The sequence below is a fragment of the Neodothiora populina genome (assembly GCF_041146345.1).
Source record: "Neodothiora populina strain CPC 39397 chromosome Unknown canker_contig_5, whole genome shotgun sequence".
Classification (NCBI taxonomy): domain Eukaryota; kingdom Fungi; phylum Ascomycota; class Dothideomycetes; order Dothideales; family Dothioraceae; genus Neodothiora; species Neodothiora populina.
The window spans coordinates 1168660-1186495 of record NW_027191405.1 but is presented as its reverse complement, the minus strand read 5'-3'; the positions used below and the strand labels follow the sequence as shown (position 1 = coordinate 1186495).

At 52.1% G+C, this 17836-nt stretch overlaps 7 protein-coding genes across 8 annotated transcripts; 3 read left to right on the top strand and 4 right to left on the bottom strand.

Moving 5' to 3' along the window:
- Positions 1 to 52: 52 nt before the first annotated feature.
- AAFC00_005389 (uncharacterized protein) lies at positions 53 to 4019 on the bottom strand (the record flags this gene model as incomplete). The annotated part of the gene is made up of 4 exons (XM_069345166.1): positions 53 to 1833; positions 1887 to 1994; positions 2048 to 3662; positions 3726 to 4019. 4 exons carry the CDS (start codon positions 4017 to 4019, stop codon positions 53 to 55), a joined length of 3798 nt encoding a protein of 1265 aa, XP_069202995.1.
- A 1304-nt stretch (positions 4020 to 5323) lies between these two features.
- Positions 5324 to 7037, top strand: AAFC00_005388 (uncharacterized protein; the record flags this gene model as incomplete). Its single annotated transcript, XM_069345165.1, has 4 exons — positions 5324 to 5399; positions 5453 to 5571; positions 5636 to 5816; positions 5872 to 7037. The coding sequence occupies 4 exons, from the start codon at positions 5324 to 5326 to the stop codon at positions 7035 to 7037; spliced, it is 1542 nt and encodes a 513-aa protein (XP_069202994.1).
- Positions 7038 to 7232: 195 nt separating this feature from the next.
- AAFC00_005387 (uncharacterized protein) lies at positions 7233 to 7652 on the bottom strand (the record flags this gene model as incomplete). Its single annotated transcript, XM_069348242.1, has 2 exons — positions 7233 to 7535; positions 7644 to 7652. The coding sequence occupies 2 exons, from the start codon at positions 7650 to 7652 to the stop codon at positions 7233 to 7235; spliced, it is 312 nt and encodes a 103-aa protein (XP_069202993.1).
- A 719-nt stretch (positions 7653 to 8371) lies between these two features.
- On the bottom strand, positions 8372 to 9252 carry AAFC00_005386 (uncharacterized protein; the record flags this gene model as incomplete). Its single annotated transcript, XM_069348610.1, has 2 exons — positions 8372 to 9130; positions 9190 to 9252. 2 exons carry the CDS (start codon positions 9250 to 9252, stop codon positions 8372 to 8374), a joined length of 822 nt encoding a protein of 273 aa, XP_069202992.1.
- Positions 9253 to 11267: 2015 nt separating this feature from the next.
- AAFC00_005385 (uncharacterized protein) lies at positions 11268 to 13805 on the top strand (the record flags this gene model as incomplete). Its single annotated transcript, XM_069345164.1, has 1 exon — positions 11268 to 13805. The coding sequence occupies one exon, from the start codon at positions 11268 to 11270 to the stop codon at positions 13803 to 13805; it is 2538 nt and encodes an 845-aa protein (XP_069202991.1).
- Positions 13806 to 14079: 274 nt separating this feature from the next.
- Positions 14080 to 15088, bottom strand: AAFC00_005384 (uncharacterized protein; the record flags this gene model as incomplete). Its single annotated transcript, XM_069345163.1, has 5 exons — positions 14080 to 14130; positions 14206 to 14649; positions 14716 to 14844; positions 14922 to 14947; positions 15037 to 15088. 5 exons carry the CDS (start codon positions 15086 to 15088, stop codon positions 14080 to 14082), a joined length of 702 nt encoding a protein of 233 aa, XP_069202990.1.
- A 1625-nt stretch (positions 15089 to 16713) lies between these two features.
- On the top strand, positions 16714 to 17795 carry AAFC00_005383 (uncharacterized protein; the record flags this gene model as incomplete). Of its 2 annotated transcripts, none has more annotated exons than XM_069345161.1 (2): positions 16714 to 17072; positions 17231 to 17795. In XM_069345161.1, 2 exons carry the CDS (start codon positions 16714 to 16716, stop codon positions 17793 to 17795), a joined length of 924 nt encoding a protein of 307 aa, XP_069202989.1. The 2 variants fall into 2 exon arrangements, with proteins under 2 accessions (XP_069202989.1, XP_069202988.1); XM_069347800.1 differs by having other exon boundaries at positions 16909 to 17072.
- Positions 17796 to 17836: the final 41 nt, after the last annotated feature.

Sequence of the window (17836 nt, the reverse complement as noted above, 5' to 3'; positions counted from 1 at the left end):
GTGTGAGCCCGACCAACCAACCACAAATACATTTCTCTATTCAGTTCCATTCCTATTCCTTCGCAATCCAAAGTACAACGTTACCTCTCCCATCATCAACCACGCCATCCCCACCAGCCAACACCCTCAAGGCGCGATTGAAGTACGGATCCATGACCCTAAGCGCGGGCCAGATCCAGCGTCCACGCTTGCCATGATGCGACACCATCTCGACCTCATCTTCATTCACAGGCTCATACACAAGAAGATTGAACTCGTAGCTGGCTCTGCTCATGGGCGTCATGGACAGAGCGTGGAATTTGGGTCCGCTGAAGGCGAACTCGTCGCTTGCTTCCATGGTCAATGTGAGAGAGAGGAAGTGCATCGAGGGGTTTTCGATCGTGTAGCATACTTTTAGACGTCGGTGATCGGTTGAGGAAGTAGAGGGGGTTGCGTCAATGGTGCATAGGACGCGAGGCTCGCCGTGGGGGACGGCAAGACTTGGTATGGCAAGTAGGGTCGTTGTCGTCTCTGGATTAGAGGAGGAAGGAGACGAGGTGGTAGTAGTAGAGGCATCTCGACGTCGCCAATTGATCGCTAGACTGAGATCCAGAGCGGAGACTCGTCTATCTTCGAGAGTAAACTTGTGTGTGTCGATTTCGTGGACCACGCTCGTCATGCCGCGGCTTTCTATCGTGATGGGCAGGTCTGGTGATTTGCTCTCCGATGGTGTGCACCGGGAGTTGTTGCTCACTTTGTTGACTACCACCGAGGTTGACTCTATGATCAGTGCTTCGCTTGCAAAGGACGCGACGCGACTCGTAAGAGCCCATTTTTGCTTGACTCCCTCTGGGATACGTTTGCCGTCTGAGTCGCTCGTTGGAGCACTCGGGCTGGAGAAAAAGCTGGGGTAGTCTTCGTTGTGTAGACGCGGTGTGAACTCGTAATTGGCTTCGAAGGGACTGACGAATGCCAAGTCGAGGTTGGCGGTCTTAGTAAGGGGTGGCTCTGTAGGAGCCGATGCGGCGAGTCGGTATGTTGCAGCGATACTGAGAGTGTAGCTTGATGGCTCTGCTGGCGGTTGTATCTCGATATGGTGAGTCACTGACTTGGTGGCGGCCAAGCTACCGATACGCAGAGTCTTCTGGTCTGACGCAGGCTTCTCGTCACCACTGACGCTGTCATCCCAGGACACGTCCAGCGATGATTGTTCCTCGTCCTCGACCTTGGCTTCCAGCTGCACGTCGGCTTCGTCATCTTCCCCATTCGTGATCTCGAAAGCCAGGATAAGTCGTTCGTTGGTAAAGTACTGCTCTCGGGCGTTCGATAACGTTATGCGCATTCTTGGAGGTTTCGGCAAGACATTGGTGACGCTCGGAGTGACTCTACAGATTGGACTTTGAACAATACCTTTATCAGATGGCAACAGCCATGTTGTGCCCTCGATGTCTGAGGATTGAGAGAATACGTATTCGAGAGCCGCTCCGTCGCGGCCCAATTTTAGGGACGCACCAGTCGCGTTGAACGTATCCGCCTCTCGTAGTGGGATAGCCAGGTCGAGCACGCGGACTTGACCCGGGCTGATCTTTAGTGATGTTTCGCAATGTAGACTCTTTGCCATCGGATGGGAAGGATCATGTTGCTCACGCAAAGGGCCAAGATATGAGAATACCTCGTCATTTGCATCAGTGTGTAGGATGTGAAGACTACGTATGTTAGTGCCAAAGAATACGCGAAGTTCAGACAAGCATATAGGCTCGGCAGATGGTGTCGTGTTGTACTTGATCGTGATTTGCGCTGCTGCTGAATCACCCACGAAGCCTTCGCTTGACATGAAGGCGAATTGTACACTGACTGTCAGTGTGTAAGCAATCTGGAGATGGTAGGAGAGTAAGAAGACTACCCACCTGGAGACAGTCGAGTTTTGCTATGGAGGGAGACGATAGTGCCTTGTTGTTGCTCAGCTGCTCGTGCGAGATCGTCAACCAGAGTAAGAGGCTCATCGAACTGGAACACTGCCACGCAGTCAGTATGAATTCGCAGGAGGCGATGTTAATGATGTAGATACCGTCGCAAGCCATTTCCCATGCAACTTCAACAGCCAATGGCCTGTCGTCAAGCTTGACCGCACATTGGCGCACCAATGACAAGAACTCCTTGGCCATTACTGACCAACCTTCGTGCTGCCACTTCAGCTCATCCCATACCGGGCGCAGCATATCAAGGGCTTCTCCATGCCTATTAGCTTTGACCAACTCGCGTGCGTATATGAGCCTAAGGTAATGGACCATGCGGATCTGTCCCCGGCAGGCGAATTCGCTCTCGGCACGTTCGACGTTGCTGCGGATATCGAGCAGATGGTCATATGTAGCGTGGCCATCACTCGGGTTCTCTTCATGAGGCTGAGGGACCAGATAAGTATCGTAAGCGCGGGCACGACTAGCTGCTTCAGCGGCGGACAATTGATCCAAGGGAGTTCTGTCTTCGATAGGGATCGCTTCTGCCTGCTTCCACCGCGCCAGAATGTGCTTACTGACAATCTTCCACCAATAACCAGGATGATGTAAGTAATGAAAGGGAGGTAAACGGTCCATTGACGAGAAAGCTTTCTCAGGAGGTGCATATATAGCATTGAAGGAAGTTGGGACTTGGTCACGGGTGTCTGTCAGGTCTACAGGTCTGAAGACGGGCAGATCGGCCATCTCGATGAGCTGCGCCATCATCTTGGCCCATCTGGCCTCCCATGCCTGCCATCCATAGCCGTCGGTGCCTTTACCTCGGCGGTCGACCAGATCTTTCATTCGATACCTGTAATTACACCACGACTCGCTGGCAGAAGCTGTCATTGCGCGCCAGATCTGACACCTCAATATCCTGAAAGCTATAATGTCGCACAGGACACGACAATCACTCCAGCGTGGGGACCAGCTAGCTGTCGTCTCAAGGTCGCCCTCGGGACCGAATAGTTCCTCCAGGGCGGATTCGTAGTGTCTCTGTGCGACGTCCATTTCCTGGCGGAATTCGGCAAAGACAGCAAGCTTGAATTCATATCGGACATTCCAGGCATGCGGCGTCAATGAGTGTGCGGAGCCCCGAGAGGAGGCAGTCGGCGGCGGGATGTAACCACGCCCCTTCTTCCGCCTGGCATGCTTGGTGAGATCGCGGTAGTAATCAACACACACAGGCTGCAGCGCAGCCATGACGGTGGAAGCAAAAGAGGCTATAGCATTGGTGGACTGGGGTGAAGGCAGGAAGAACAATGCGGTTCGAGGATCAAGACCAGTGGCGCGTCTGATGCCGGCGATGCGGTCCTCCCACTCCGGAGTGGCAGGGCCAGGTTTATCGGCGACAAGAATGACAGCATACCGCGATTTGTAGCCGGACTTTACCAGCAGATCCTTCGTAGCATTTATGTCAGACTTGAGGGCGCTGTCTGACGACGTCGCATGGGCATGGTCGGTGGTGATGTTGTAAAAAGAGAGAAAGATTGAAGGAATGCGAGTCTGGTGCTTGGCAAGCCACAAAGGGGTCATTAACCCATCAGGAAAGATGGGCGAGGTGGGCGATAGAGGCGACAAGGGCGAGTGAAGGTCAAGGGCTGTGGAGTGAGTGACCGAAGGTGTCTGAGGATCGGACAGAGCCAGAGGAGGCGGCACTGCTTTGCGCGGAGGGAAGTTGAATGTCTAGCAGCATACATCTCAGTAAATGACAGCAGGGTGAAGAATGAACTCCCAAGTCATACCTACCCTCCCAATACTGGCAACTTTGAAGCCGATTACGCCAGCCCGTTCGTTTTGGGCTGACTCACTCCAGGACTGTGAAGCGCCGTCATACTTGAGAAACTCGTCAAGCAGCTGGTCGGCATAGGGCGCGGATATAATAGGGAAATTGGAGGCCAGTCGGAGGCCATTGTTGTTACCACTGCTGTTGCTGTTATTGCCATTCTCGGAAGATTCAGCAAGATCTTGATCAACGGGCAGTCCGGACAGAACCAGCAAGGGCAAGTTGTGTTGCACGTAGTCTTCCGGGTAAGATTCCATGATTCGCGAAAGAAGCAGCTCTCCTTGGAGAGTGATAAGTCTCGACTAGTCCATACACCAGGCCGACAGTCATATACAGGTATGGGGATGGCGTTGAAACCTGGAATAAGAGTTGGCGATGCGCAGACAACAATATATCAAGTCCTCGCACGAATCACATAAACGCGTCGTTACATTGAATCAACGGGTATGGGACAGCGATAGCAAAACAGTGTCAGATCCATAAACATACCTTGGGTCGACTGTGATGTTCGCACTGTACTAATAATGATATAGAGTTACCTCATGTACACATTCCTCTTATCTAATCTGGGAGCACAAGCTCGAGTATCTTGTGAGTGGGCAGAGCAGCAATCCTGCGCAGATCGATGCGAGATGCAAAGATCAGGAACGACCGATGTAAGGTGGAAAGAAGAAAGTTTACCACAATGCTCTACCTGGTACTCTTGTGAAGATGACGACGATGTTTTGGTGTTTCAACTGGAGATTGAAGGCTTGAGCTCTGGAGAACCCACCTCATGGTAGACCGGCTGATTGATAAGATAAGTCGATATGGTACAATACAAGCAAGTAGGTATCCTGCTGTTTCCCCCTCACAATCAGGGTTGATCTTGCATCTGCCAAGGGATAAGATATGCTCAGTCAGGGCATTTCAATCCATAGCCAACAACAATCTATATCGTGATGACGAGCATCAGAACAGCTGAGATGAATTGAGACTATCTACTGCTGCGATGGCCGCTGGTCGATAACATCTGAGGCCAGTAGCAATTAGAAAAAGTAGAGATGCAAGATCATCTGCAGTGTTGAAGCAATGGCAAAAGGTATTACTCGCAGAGCACGGAATGACGTCCGTGCCTTCCTCTGTCTCCGGGCATTTTTGCGGGGAAGGCTCGAGCGAAGAAGGTGAAGGGAAGTTGCGCATGTGAAGTTGCGGAATCAACGCAACCCATCTTTCTCTGTCTCTCCCCGACTTTGTCATTCGTTCTCTCTTCCTACCAGACTCCATTTGTTCCATTCGAATTGTCTTGATCTGTGGAAGTAAGCAAACACAAGACGATCAGCAACCTGCAGACCTGCATCGCTGAAGCTCTGCCAAAGATACATCGCACCGTGGCCCTCGTTCCGCGCATCGTCAGGGACCAGCGAGTAGAGGCCAGAGACTCATGACGATCCGCGCCTGACCTACTGAACATTCACACAACCATCGAAACACCTGGCTAGATTGACCTGAGACCAAGAGAAGGGACCAGTTGGTGTCGAGCGCAAGAGCCGAGGACAGAGACACAGTCAGCAAGAACGAGATGGCGTCGCAACAGAGCATCGTCTTCGCAGAGACGATACGCGCCATGAAGTTGGCCATGCGCAGACGCGACAATGGTGCGTCTATTTCTCCGTCCTTTCGCTCACTCGACTGACATGACATGTGTCAGATTCGGACTCGGACTCGTCCATCAAGCAACCCAGCAATCGCGGCAACAAACTCAAACGCAATGCCTCACACGTGCGCGAGGGTAGACTCGACATCACCGGCGGACGATCGTACAAGAGGGTAGGTCGCTTGCCTCACTCTGCGTCACTTGTCGTCGCTCTTCTGACTTTGCCTCCTTGTGCAGAAAATCAATCACGCCGGCTACCAGAGATACATCATCCAGGCCAAGCCCGTGCGCTACGATGAGGACGGAGACATGATCGACGAGGAAGAGGAAGAAGGACCACCGGCCGACGGAGACCAAGACCCTCGCCATCTTTCTAGCACGAACGATGATGATCCCTGGGCTGAGACGCGACTGGAGGGTAAGATCTCCACTCTGTCTCTTTGTTACATCAGCTAATCAGGCTTCACCAACAGAGTTACTTGCTCCTCTGAAATCTCCTGCTGATCTGGCCGAGCATCCCTCCATGTCCATACCGTTTACTTCCAACGCCTTGGCCGAAATGGCCGAGAATGCCAGGACCAGTCTGCACCGCGAGAGAGAGATCTTATCAAAAGTCAAGAGCCTATTGCTGATCTTCAGGGGCGATGATCCTTGGATACCCGTGGAGAAACTTGAGACAGATCACGATATCCTACTCCTTGACCCTCATCCCACCGTGGCCTCGGCCGCCGTCGCCGCGGGTGCTCACGATACAGCGTCGACGGCTCCGCAGTCAGTCGGCAATGATACCGATCTGTCTGTCAACGAGTCTGCCATGTCTGTTGACGAGCATGCCTCGCTGTCAGCCAATGACAACAACGCGATCTCCAACTCTGCTATCACAGCGGTCAAGCCTCAATCGACCGAAGACCAAGCTTCGATTTTGGACATGGACGGCGTCGAGTCAACAGACATGGCCCTGGTCAAATCTTCATCGGACCAGGATCAAAAAGAGAAAGGGAACAACGGCACGGATCACAATGCTTCTGGGTCTAGTGGAGACACAGCGGATGCTCCGAGTGACCAGCCTTCGAACGAGCACCCGCCCCACGAGAATGGAATCGCAAAAGCCACGCATGGCACTTCACCAACTCCAACGAGCGCAGATGCTGCCTCGTCAGCCGACTCGCCTTCGAATCAGACCCAACATCGCATGACGACCCGCGCCAGAGCTCGCACTCCCACGTCGCCCAATCGTAACGATGACCAGTCGCCATCGCCCGCTCCTTCCTCCATACCTCCCATTCACGGCTTTTTTCATCTACCCTCGGTCGCTTTGCCTGACCGAGACTTTGGCCTGCCCGTTGACGAAGCCGAGGAGACACGCCGACTCCTGATTCTGTTTGTTCAGAAGCAGGATCAGGTGGTGCGCGAGGCCGAGTACATGCTCGATCGTCTCTTGAAGGCCGACCGTATGCGGAAGAACGTCTACCGATGGGCCAAAGCAGAGGGTCACGTTGGTGAGATGAGTGATGGCGAGGACTGGTACGACATAAGCGAGTGGAAACTCGACACGGATCTGCTCAAGGGCAAAGAGGAAGAGGAGGTGGAAGAGGAAGGCCGAACCAAAGGCAGACGGAGACGCTATAACCATCATTGAGGAGACTACTCGATGAAGTACTGTTTACTTACAAAGAAAGGCGAGATATATACCCTAGAAAGCTCAAGTCATTCACTCATTCGTTCATTTCGACCGCTCTGCTGCTCCATGCTTGACACCTCTACCCACTTCCCCTCTCCTCTTTCACTACCTTTCACTTTGCACTCTGCGAATAAGTGAAATTCCCCCCCCCCCTCACAATTTCGGCTTAACAACCTTCTCCCTCGGCGGTGCAGGCGTAGCATTATCAGCAACAGCCCCTCTCGTCTCATCAGTAGGATTCGTATCCGACGTCTCTGCTTTCAGACTGATCGGATCTCCCAACTGCGTCGGATTGGCTTCTGCAAGCTGTTTCAAACTCTTCTTGCCCTCCGATTTGTCGGTTTGCTTGTTGGGTCTGTCATGCTCTGTAGGCGAGGTATTGGAGCTTTCGGCTTTTAGGGATACAGGGTCGCCTAGTTGGGTTGGATTTGCTTTGGTGGTGTCTTTGAGGGTTTTCTGTACCGGACATGTAAATTAGTAGGGCTTTTGGATGGAGTGGAGTTGACTTCGTTGGGGATGTTTATAGCAGACGGCATTCAGAGGAAAAGGATGAGAGGGACTCACTTGTGCCATTGTTTCGATCGAAACAATCCTGTCTTGCTTCTGTTGAGAGTGGTTCTCTACTCCCTTTCTGGTGAATGCACAAGGTAGAGATACAAGGTGAATAGGTGAATCAACAAAGTGAGCTCGAATTATTCTTATGCAGCTCTTTATATCTGATTCCAAGACTACAACATTCACGACTAAGAGAGGATAAGTTAAGGTGCAAGACACTACTGGCTCTTTGGACCTTATTATATACTATTTACAACACATACCTTATGCTTAGTCTCTCTTACTATAACCTCGGGACACACAACGGTTGTTCGATGGGCCATACCTACTTGCAAGTCAGTGTAACGAGAGGAGGGAGGATCGATGACGACAGTATGTTTCTTGCTTTGTTTCTCCGCACTCTACCTTCACCTACCTTACCTTACTTTACTTGAACTTATCCGCTAAACTACTCCGGTTCACGTTCTTTTCTGGCAGCCTGTAGTACTTTGGTTCAGTGGGCGTTGCTAGGATCGTCATGGTCTTCTAATTCACATGCTATTCTCCACGTGGTTATGAGATGTTTTCTGGGGAATGATGATCTGGGGCAGCAATTGACATGTGACAAGGCGGGTCTACTTATCAACATGCTGCATGAATCTTGCAATTTGTATCTGGCGTCTATCTGCTTTACTTCACATCTATAAAAGTTCTTGCGCGTGAGTAGAGGAGAAATGGCAGATTGCTGCACCATGCACTCATACCTCAGGATACACGTCCGTCCTTCTCAACAGCGGCATCTCCGCGCGGATCTTCTTCAAGAGCTCAAAGTCAACCTCGGCAGTGATAATCTCAGGCTCCCAAGCATCGCCCTTTTCCTTCTTGTCTTCGGCGCCGCCCAGCTCGGCGAGGACCTTGCCCCAGGGATCTATGATGATCGAGTGGCCGTAACTCGTGCGCTTTTCGTTATGCGCTCCACACTGTGCGCTCGCGAGGACATAGGTCTGCGTCTCGATCGCGCGAGAGCGTAGCAGGACGTGCCAGTGCGCGAGACCTGTCGGGGGCGTGAACGCCGAGGGGTAAGTGATGATGTCTGCCTTTTGACGCTTGAGCGCCAAAGCGACTTCCGGGAACCGCAAGTCAAAGCAGATGAGGGAGCCGACTTTTCCCAGGGCTGTGTCAAAGGGTTTGGACATCTCGTTGCCGGCCTCGATGCTGTCGCTTTCTTTCATCTTGTTGCCTCCGTGGTCGCTGAGGTCGAGGTCGAACAGATGCAGTTTCTGGTACCTGTTCGTTATCACGCCGTTCTCGTCGATCCATACAAGCGTGTTTTTGATCTTCTTGCTGGTTGGGTTGTCCGAGGGCTCGTGGAGTCCGACATGGATTGGCAAGCGGTGCTTACGAGCCTCGCTCTGTAGACCCAGCACAAAAGGTGAGGATGTCACGGGCTGGCATAGTGAAAGGCTCTCGGCTGGGGAACCACTGATGTAATCGCTGGCTTCAGGTAGGAAGAGTGCCTTGCTGTAGTGACTCCGATCAGCCGAAGGGATTCGAAACAAAGGTGGGTAAAACAGACCTTTGCGCCGGCAGCAACAGCCTTCTGGATCACAATCTTGCATTGGGCCAGATTGGCCACCATACTCGATGTCGAGCATATTTGGCCAACAGCATATGCGGGGCGTCAGTTGCGAACGGAAGAAATACAATCATTATACAAAACACATACTGCGAGAACCATATTGTCAGACTGGCAAGATTAGTCTTCTGAAGAGCGTGTCAGGAATAAGATAGGATTGCGTTAGAAAGTTGACAAAGCATGCCATACTGCATCGATAGATATATATATTTAAAGTATCCATAGATGATCCACCCTTTATCGTTGATAAGTACTTTGGCCAGATGCGGTATAGCGACATATAAGGGAATGCGAATCGGTGGGGCCTTAACGCCGCTAATCTCGTTGCTTTCCCTCTAACTCTGATGGCATGGTAAGTGACGACGAGGACCACGGCGACACGTCTGACTCTGCCTCCGTCTCGTCTCGTCGCATGGGTGACGACTGACCTCAAGATTCCATTGGGATGTTGTTGGTCACAAATGTACTCTCGTTGGCAGATCAGCTAGTCAGACTCTACGAGAAATCAAAAACCCAGCGCGGTCTGATCACAGCCGCTATGCGTCCATGATACTGGTAGCAGTCCAGAGCTCCTCTCAGTCTGTCGCAAGCTCTTGACACAATGTCTCTACTAGCTCCCACTTAGTTATAACAAATAGACGTGACACTTTTCTGGGCTATGTGGCGTTCATGCCTCTGTTGTAACTCATGGCTTCATTACCAAACTTGACTAGCGATGAGTTCCGTCTCTTGACCTGGCCGCGCCCTCAATTGGATCGAATGACCATTCAATCTGGATTGCTTCGAAAAAAGTGTCCACTGGACAATGGTCGACTTCACACGGATGTTCCCTAGTCTTGACGTAGAGACCGAGACCCTCGAATGGGGTGTCGTATGTCAAGCATGTCGTGTTGGACCACGAGACAAGCAGCGCGGATATCATAACTGGAACACAATTTACTCAGCTCTGGGATATCTACAGCACTTTCGGAAATGCCAGCTCTCTCAGCAAGGCAGATTAGTGGTCTCGGAGTATTTGACTCAAGATCCGCTCAAATCATCTGGCCTAGAAACCAAGTTTTTAGGATATCTCAGGGACTACAGTTGGAGGGGTCAAACTTCTTGAACACCTAAAAGAAAACGAGTGCTTTACCGGTTTCACTACATGTAGGTGAAATCATCTCACGAACGATACACTGCCTCTGAATCAAATAACCTTGATGGTACTACAACGCTGCCTTGTGCTAGGGGCACATCTCATCTTTGCCAGGTTTGACCATGTGGGTTCTGCACATATGGACTGGATTCTTCTCCAATCTTCTGTTTACTGGATCGTATTTGATATTCGTACCCAGGGCATTGTTCGTGATCGTAGTTGCGCTGACAGTTTACAAGAAAGGTTTGTTCTATGAGAAGAAGCGATATGCTATCCTCTATTCTTTATCTGCTGTTCGTAGATTATCTGCACTTCATCATTTAAACTATTCATAACAGCTGAGCAGCGAAGAAAGTGAATGGACTCTGCAGTAGACTAGAAAAGTGTCAATGGCTTATCGATTGTGACATTATTGACTTTGCTGAGAATCTAGACCACCACTGTTTCGCAGGCAACCGAGGCACCTTCACTGTGCTTCTTTATGCGGCACCATTAATTGGAGCTACAAGAGCACGGCAGGTTCACTACTTGATACTACTGCTGCAACAGCCGCTAGATATAGTTGGCAAGCAGACTGCACAGATAAGATATCTTAAAATTAGACATGTCACAGACAAGTAGTATCTTTCGCGACAAGAAATTGAATGCCCGACAGAATAATGTACTCAAGAATGAACCTGTTGTTGCCTGGTACCACGTGTACGTTTCAGTACTCAAGCCACAACGTCTCATCTCATGATTGTTTGCGATCCATAAATACACAAGTACTGAAGCTGCTATACACTGAGCCCCAATACACTTTCCGCAAAGCTAGATCGACTGACGACATCTAGCTCTTCCTATCTCCTCATCCGATGGCATAGGGCTCTGGCAACCACCAAACATGGCCTCGAACCAGGCCAAACCCAAAGGCTCTCGATGGGGCTCCCTCCTCTCTGGCGCCGTCGCTGGCCTCGAGTCCCGCCTGGATAACATCTTCGCCGAAGAGGAGGAGCGCGCAGCCAAGGAGAGAGCTCTGGCGCGAGACGGCCAACAGCAGCAGCAACAACAGTCGCAGCCTGCCTCGGGCACATCGACCCCAGCTAATGCTCGACTCAAAGAGCGCCTGGCTAAGGCGGTCGCGAAACCCTCGAGTCAGCCCTCCTCAGAGCCACCCTCACGCACCGGCACGCCCTTGAATGATACACTCGGTGTACGGGGAAGTGCCGACTCGAGGCGCTCAGTTGAGATCAAGCAGCAGTCTGCCGTTGGTCCAGAGAAGACAGCAAGCAGCGTGGACGCTGCTGTGGCAGAAGCAGAGCCCAGAGATCCCAGCGAGACCCTTTTGACCTCTGGCCTTCCAATTAATCCTGCACGTCTCTCGCATGATGCGCCCAGTTCGCCTCTGCTCGACGAGACTCAGAAAGGTGCTGCTCCAAGCATTGAGACCAATGGCGAAGTGCCGGCTTCTACATTACCCCTGACCGACGAATCCGATCCCCTAGAACCCGCCGAGATCACACCCGACCTCGACACGGAAAGAGACGAAGAGATGCACGCACATCTCGAGCGCATAGATGCACTGCAGGCCAAACTACAGTATCTCGCAAGAGAAACCGTAGCGGCTGCGAGAGAGGCCAACGCCAGCGCTCGACCAGCTTCTCTCGAGCAAAAGATTGCGGAAAAGGACCAGCGGATCGCACAGCTCATGGAAGAGGGCAACAAACTGAGCAAGACAGAGATGCGACAGCTAGCCATCATAAAAAAGTTCCGTGTCAAGGTTGCCGAGGAAGAAGCTGCGACTTCTGCTCTACAGAAGCGCCTCTCGAAGCTAGAGCAGAGCGAGGCGCATCTGAAAGAGCAGCTACAGAGAGCAGAGGAAAACGAAGCAATGGCGAATGACCGCTTGAAACGATTAACAAAAGTGGAAAAAGATCTCGAGACGGCGCGGCAAGAGCTTGAAAGTAGCAAAGCCAGCGTCAATGTCTTGCGCAAGCAACTCAGTGACGCAGAAAAGCGCGCCGACGAAGCCGAAAGCGCAGCGAAAGCCAAAATTTCACAAGTAGACACGACCAAAGTCTCCGAGCTACAAGAACTATTGCTCAACCTAAGAAACGAAAAGAAAGCGACCGAGGAGAGACTGGAGGCGGAAGCAAAACAACTCTCGGCGCAAATGGCACAGCAGAAGGAAAAGCACGCGCTGCGAGAGACTGAGCTGATGGCCGAAGTGAGCAACATGGAGAGCCGCGTCGAGGCGTTACGGAGCAGAGCCGAAGAAGCCACTACAGACGTCGCAAGCGACTCACAGGCAAAACTCCTTCGACAACTCGAGACATCCCAGACGCAGTACTCCCTGGCGGCCGAGAACTGGCGGACGATAGAAGCGTCGCTGAACGGCAGAATCGCCTCAATCGAAAAGGAGCGCGATGAGTTCGTCAGACGCGAAGCAGAAATGCGCAAGAAAGCGCGAGACATGAGCGGCAAGTACAAGCGCGCCGAGGAGGAGCTGGAGCAAGTGAGCGAGGAGTCGCAATCGCTCGCTCGACAAGTCACGAGCCAGACCAGCGCGGTCAAAGCACTTGAGAAACGGCTCGCGGCGGCCGAGCAGGCGCTGTCGGAAGCAAAGACGGATTTCGACCGCCAGCGCGTCGTCCTCGAGTCGGAGTTTCAGCAGAAAGTAGACGAGGAGAAACTTCGACAAGCACGGCAAGCGCCCGGGCTAGGCATCAACACCGACACCGGAAGTCTCTCGGCGTCACGCACACAGTCTCCCACGAATCTAGCTCGCAAGTCGTCTGCGCAAGACACACTGAATCTCCCCTCCTCGAGACGCGGCATGTACAGAGTGTCCTCGTACGACCAGAATCAATACCCTGCTTCGCGCCGTCCCTCCGCGCTAGTGATGCCCCCATCAAGCAGTCCCGGCATCAGCAGACAGTCCTCCGGATTCTCACTTGCACAACTAAACGGCGCGAACACCGGCCTACCGCCGACCCCATCCATCAACGCCACAGGCACAGCAGACGACGACGACGACGGCGGCTTCGACTCTCGATCGAGTCCCCAGCGGACAATGAACGACGTGCTGAGCGCCTCAACAGTGCACACGGGGCCCAGCGTGCAGCTCGTGGAACGCATGTCATCGTCGATCCGCCGTCTCGAGTCGGAGAAAGCAGCGCACAAAGACGAGCTCGCGCGGCTCACGTCTCAGCGCGACGAGTCGAGGAACGAAGTCGTGGCGCTGATGCGCGAGGCTGACGCCAAGAAACAAGTCGAGGACAAGGCGAGTAAGCTCGAGGAGCAGCTGGCTATGGTGACCAAGAGGTATGAGGCTTGTTTGGATATGCTGGGCGAGAAGGAGGAGGAAGTGGATGAACTGAGGGGCGATGTCGCCGAGTTGAAGAAGATATACCGCGAGCTTGCTGACAGGAGCTTGAAGTGAAGTGAAGTGAAGTGAATTGATTAGATGAGTTTTGATCATCTTCGTTGATGTTACAAAATAATGCCTTTTTCGGCCCCTCCAGAAGCTTAGCCAATAAATCTGACCCTAAGAAAGTACGAGTACGAAGGAAAGTATACGACAAGAAGAATTGAATACTTATGCACCAATTTCGGAAGACTTCGATGTGTGGTTGCACTTCTCTGTGCAACGCCGTTGATATGTTCGTAGCAGATGCTCTCGTCTGGGCCCGCACAACACGTTCAGAGACAGGCCATCATATCTCGATGCCTTCTTCCTCGGCCGCGCGTTTGATGTATCCACTGACCTGTGTCGTTCTCATAGTCAGCAACAGTTCAGCCTCGCATACAGACTAGCAAGACAAGCCTCCCAAAACACTCACCTTCGCATCCGGCGCCAGATCCAGCGGCAACGCACCACTGCGATCCCTCTTGTCCGTCTCGGCGCCGGCCTTGAGCAAGACAAGCGCGGCATCACCATGGCCCTCGGCAACGGCATGGTGCAGCGCCGTACAGCCATCCACATCCGTAGCATTCACCGGACTCTTACTCTCCAGGAACAACTTCACCATAGGCACATTCCCGACCGCAGCAGCGCGATGCAGAGGCAGCTGGCCCCGCTTGTCCTTGACTCTGGCCGACGCCTTGTGCGCAATGAGCTTCTTGGCTGTGTCGAGGTTGTTTTTGCTCGCGGCAAAGTGCAGTGCTGTTTGTCCTTGGTGCGTCGTCATGGAGGGGTCGGCGGATTTGGAGAGCAGCAGGTCCACCAGGCTGTCGCCGTCTTTTAGAGAGCTCGAGATCATCAGGCAGGTCCAGCCTGCGCCGTCCTGTGCGTGTTTTGTTAGTTTGTCCTTCGTTTGGCCCAGGCCTTTTCTTGATAGGGTGTGCTTTACTTGAGCGTCCACGTCGGAGTCTTTTCGTTCCGTGAGCATTTCGACGATGGGTAGGCGGTTGTACGAAGCTGCCCAGTGTATCGGAAGCCGGTCGTCATCGTCGCGGCGACTTGAGAGCTTGAGATTCGCCTGTGGGAGTAAGAGTTAACATCTCGGTCATCGTTTGCTGGTTCAAAACTCAGGGTAGGCATGGGTGAGAAATGTACATTCAACAGAGCTTCGACGAGATTCGCTGTAGTGCACATGCAATTGTGTCAGTCAGCCATTTGAGGTAATCAGCGTGGTAGGGCAATATATGATATATGAAGATATGCTACTCACTCTGTCCGTCACGACACGCCGCATGTATCGCAAACTTGTCCTCTGATGCCATTATCCTGTCCTGGTTCTGTTTCGATTATCGTTGGTTCGGAAATCACATTACACGCAGGCAAAACAATAATAATATACACTAATTACAGCAGGAATGACGTGCCACTTGGAGAAGCTGCAGCAGCAGAAGCAGAGACGCCGCTGGGGCTATCGGTCTTTAGCCCGCCGAGGCGGGGTTTAATGTGGTACAAGTAGATCCGGGGTCATCTACTCTGATAACAATATGTATCATTAATCATGGCAATTGCTTTATTGCTACGAGCATCAAGAGACAAGTTTGTGTGCAGCGACTAACATCGGTGAATGACCTAGGGCTTCGTTCAGTCCAGCTATGTTTCAAGCGTTGTCTATATCAACGCTGGCTTTAGTATGACAGACTACCACAGCAAATTACGTTAGAAGAAATCGTCCAGGAAGTCTGGATCCCGGTCCTGGTTGCTCGAGCTTTGCAGAGTCTCCTCGTCGTGCATGTAATCATATCTGTGTTCCCGATCGTAGGCGAGTTGCTTTCTCTCCTTTGCGATGCGAGCCTCCTCCTTGGCCTGGTGTAGAGAGTAGTCAGCCATCTTCCTTTGCTCGCACACCACAAAGTCTCTACTCACCCTGGCATTCAGCAGCGATCGATCCTTCTTCCTCAATTCCTTCTCTCTGTTCTGTTTCTCCTCTGCAAGGTCGGGGAACTTCTCAGCCTTGGTCTTGTTCAGTCGATTGATGATGGCGTTTTCCCTCTTCTCGACGTAGACTCTCTTGACTTTCTTGTTGTCCTTGAAGCCGACTTGACCCGTAGCCATGCTGCCGTCCTTTTTGAGATTGGACCATGGCGTGTAGATGACCGTGACATTGTCCTTTTTGTTTCCTGGTCACCGTCTCAGCGTTTATGATGGCTCAGCGATGACACTCTGCATGTATAGAAATACCCTCGATAGAGTTGGCCTTTGTCAACTGAGCGCAGTCGGTCAAAAGTGGCTTGGGAATGTCGTCCCAGCTGTCACCCTCTGGGAGTCGAACGTAGACGTGCGCACTGGACAGGTTGTCGACGTGAAACTGTTTGGCGCATGAGCATTCATAGCTCGATTCGATGCGCATTTACACTTCGTACCCTGTTCGATATAGCATGTAAGTAATTATGCTCTAGGTGTCTACTAGACTGACTACAGTCACACCTACCAGACATCTTCTTCCCATCCATGCTTGATCAGGTCCTCGTCTCTAATCCAGTCAGTACATGTCGCAATGCTTCGCGCTTGAAATCTGGAATTGCTGACTCTCAACTTTGTCTCTTCCCATGTAGATGTACGCCGAAGGCGTCACCACATTGCTGGTAAAGTACAGAACCATCCTAATCGATGTTTCCTTGCTTGTTCTATGGATTAACGATAGAAAAGACTTGAGTATAAATATATTTACTCTCATTTGTCTGCCGGACTTGCGCAACTATTTACGCTTTATGCGGAGAACGACGCACGGATGCTTGGTGCTGTGTGGACAGGGTCATCTATCGCATTCGGCAATCATCGATCATTCAGGTTCTCCTTCCTTCATCAACACCACAGTCGTCATATGCAGGCCTTTACTTTTGTGACCCTACTAGCAGAGTGACTGGTTAAATTGGTCCTTGGTGTTGTAATGCGCTTGTGCACGCTGAAAATCGCACAATGGAGCACCCGTAGTGTTACATATAAAACCATCAGGAGAACATCCTCAGTGGCGACAACACCAAAGAATATATCTATCCTCCCCGACGATTCTCTGGAGACATTCCGCAGCCATGCCTTTAAACCGGAGCTTCCAGCCCTCTTACCTCGGGGATCTTTCTCGGGTATGCCAGCCATAACGAAATGGTTCTCGCGTTCCTCCAAAGACTCCTCAAATGCCCGTCTTAATGTCGAATATTTATCAAAGTATGGAGATGTGGTGTTGCCCATAGAGGTGACAGACGGACAGGGTTTCAGCCAGCTCCATCAACCCCTCCAGTTCTTCCTCGAGTCAGTAAATCACTTCTCTTTCTCCCCAGCTTCAGCACAAGAGAAGAAAAGAAAAGAAAGACAAGCCCCTTCCCCCGTCCCTAGATGAACAAACACTTTCCATACCGCATCTCGAATCAAGACTCAAATCCCACTCCCCCAAACCAACACGCAAACAGTGCCTCGGAAAGCCTGAATCAAAGTTCCGAAACCCGCATGTACCTAGCCCAAGCCTCCATAAGCGACCTGCCCCCGTCCATGTCCAGCGACATCCCAACCCCGCCCCTAGTCCTCAGCGCCGGAAAAGGCGACCTCTACGCCTCGAGCATCTGGCTCGGCCACGCCCCGACCTACACGCCTCTGCACCGCGACCCGAACCCGAATCTGTTCGTGCAGTTGTGCGGCACGAAGCGCATGCGCTTGTTCAGACCTGAGGTCGGCGCCGCGGTGTTTCATTATGTGCAGGGGGTTGTGGGTGGGAGTGCGACGGCTACTATGCGGGGAGTGGAGATGATGGAGGGCAGGGAGAGGGAGGTGCTTGAGATGGTTGTGTGGGAGGATGGGGCAAGTGGCGAAGATGGCGGTGGTGGTGGTGGTGGTGGTGGTGCGGCGCCTTGGTCGGAGCATTGTTTTGAGTGTGAGGTTGGGAGTGGCGATGGGCTTTTTATTCCCAAGGGCTGGTGGCATTCTGTCAAGGGCGTGGGAAGGGGTATGAATGGATCTGTGAATTGGTGGTTCCGATAGTGGAAGGATTCTATTTCACTGAATGCATGCGCTGACGAAGA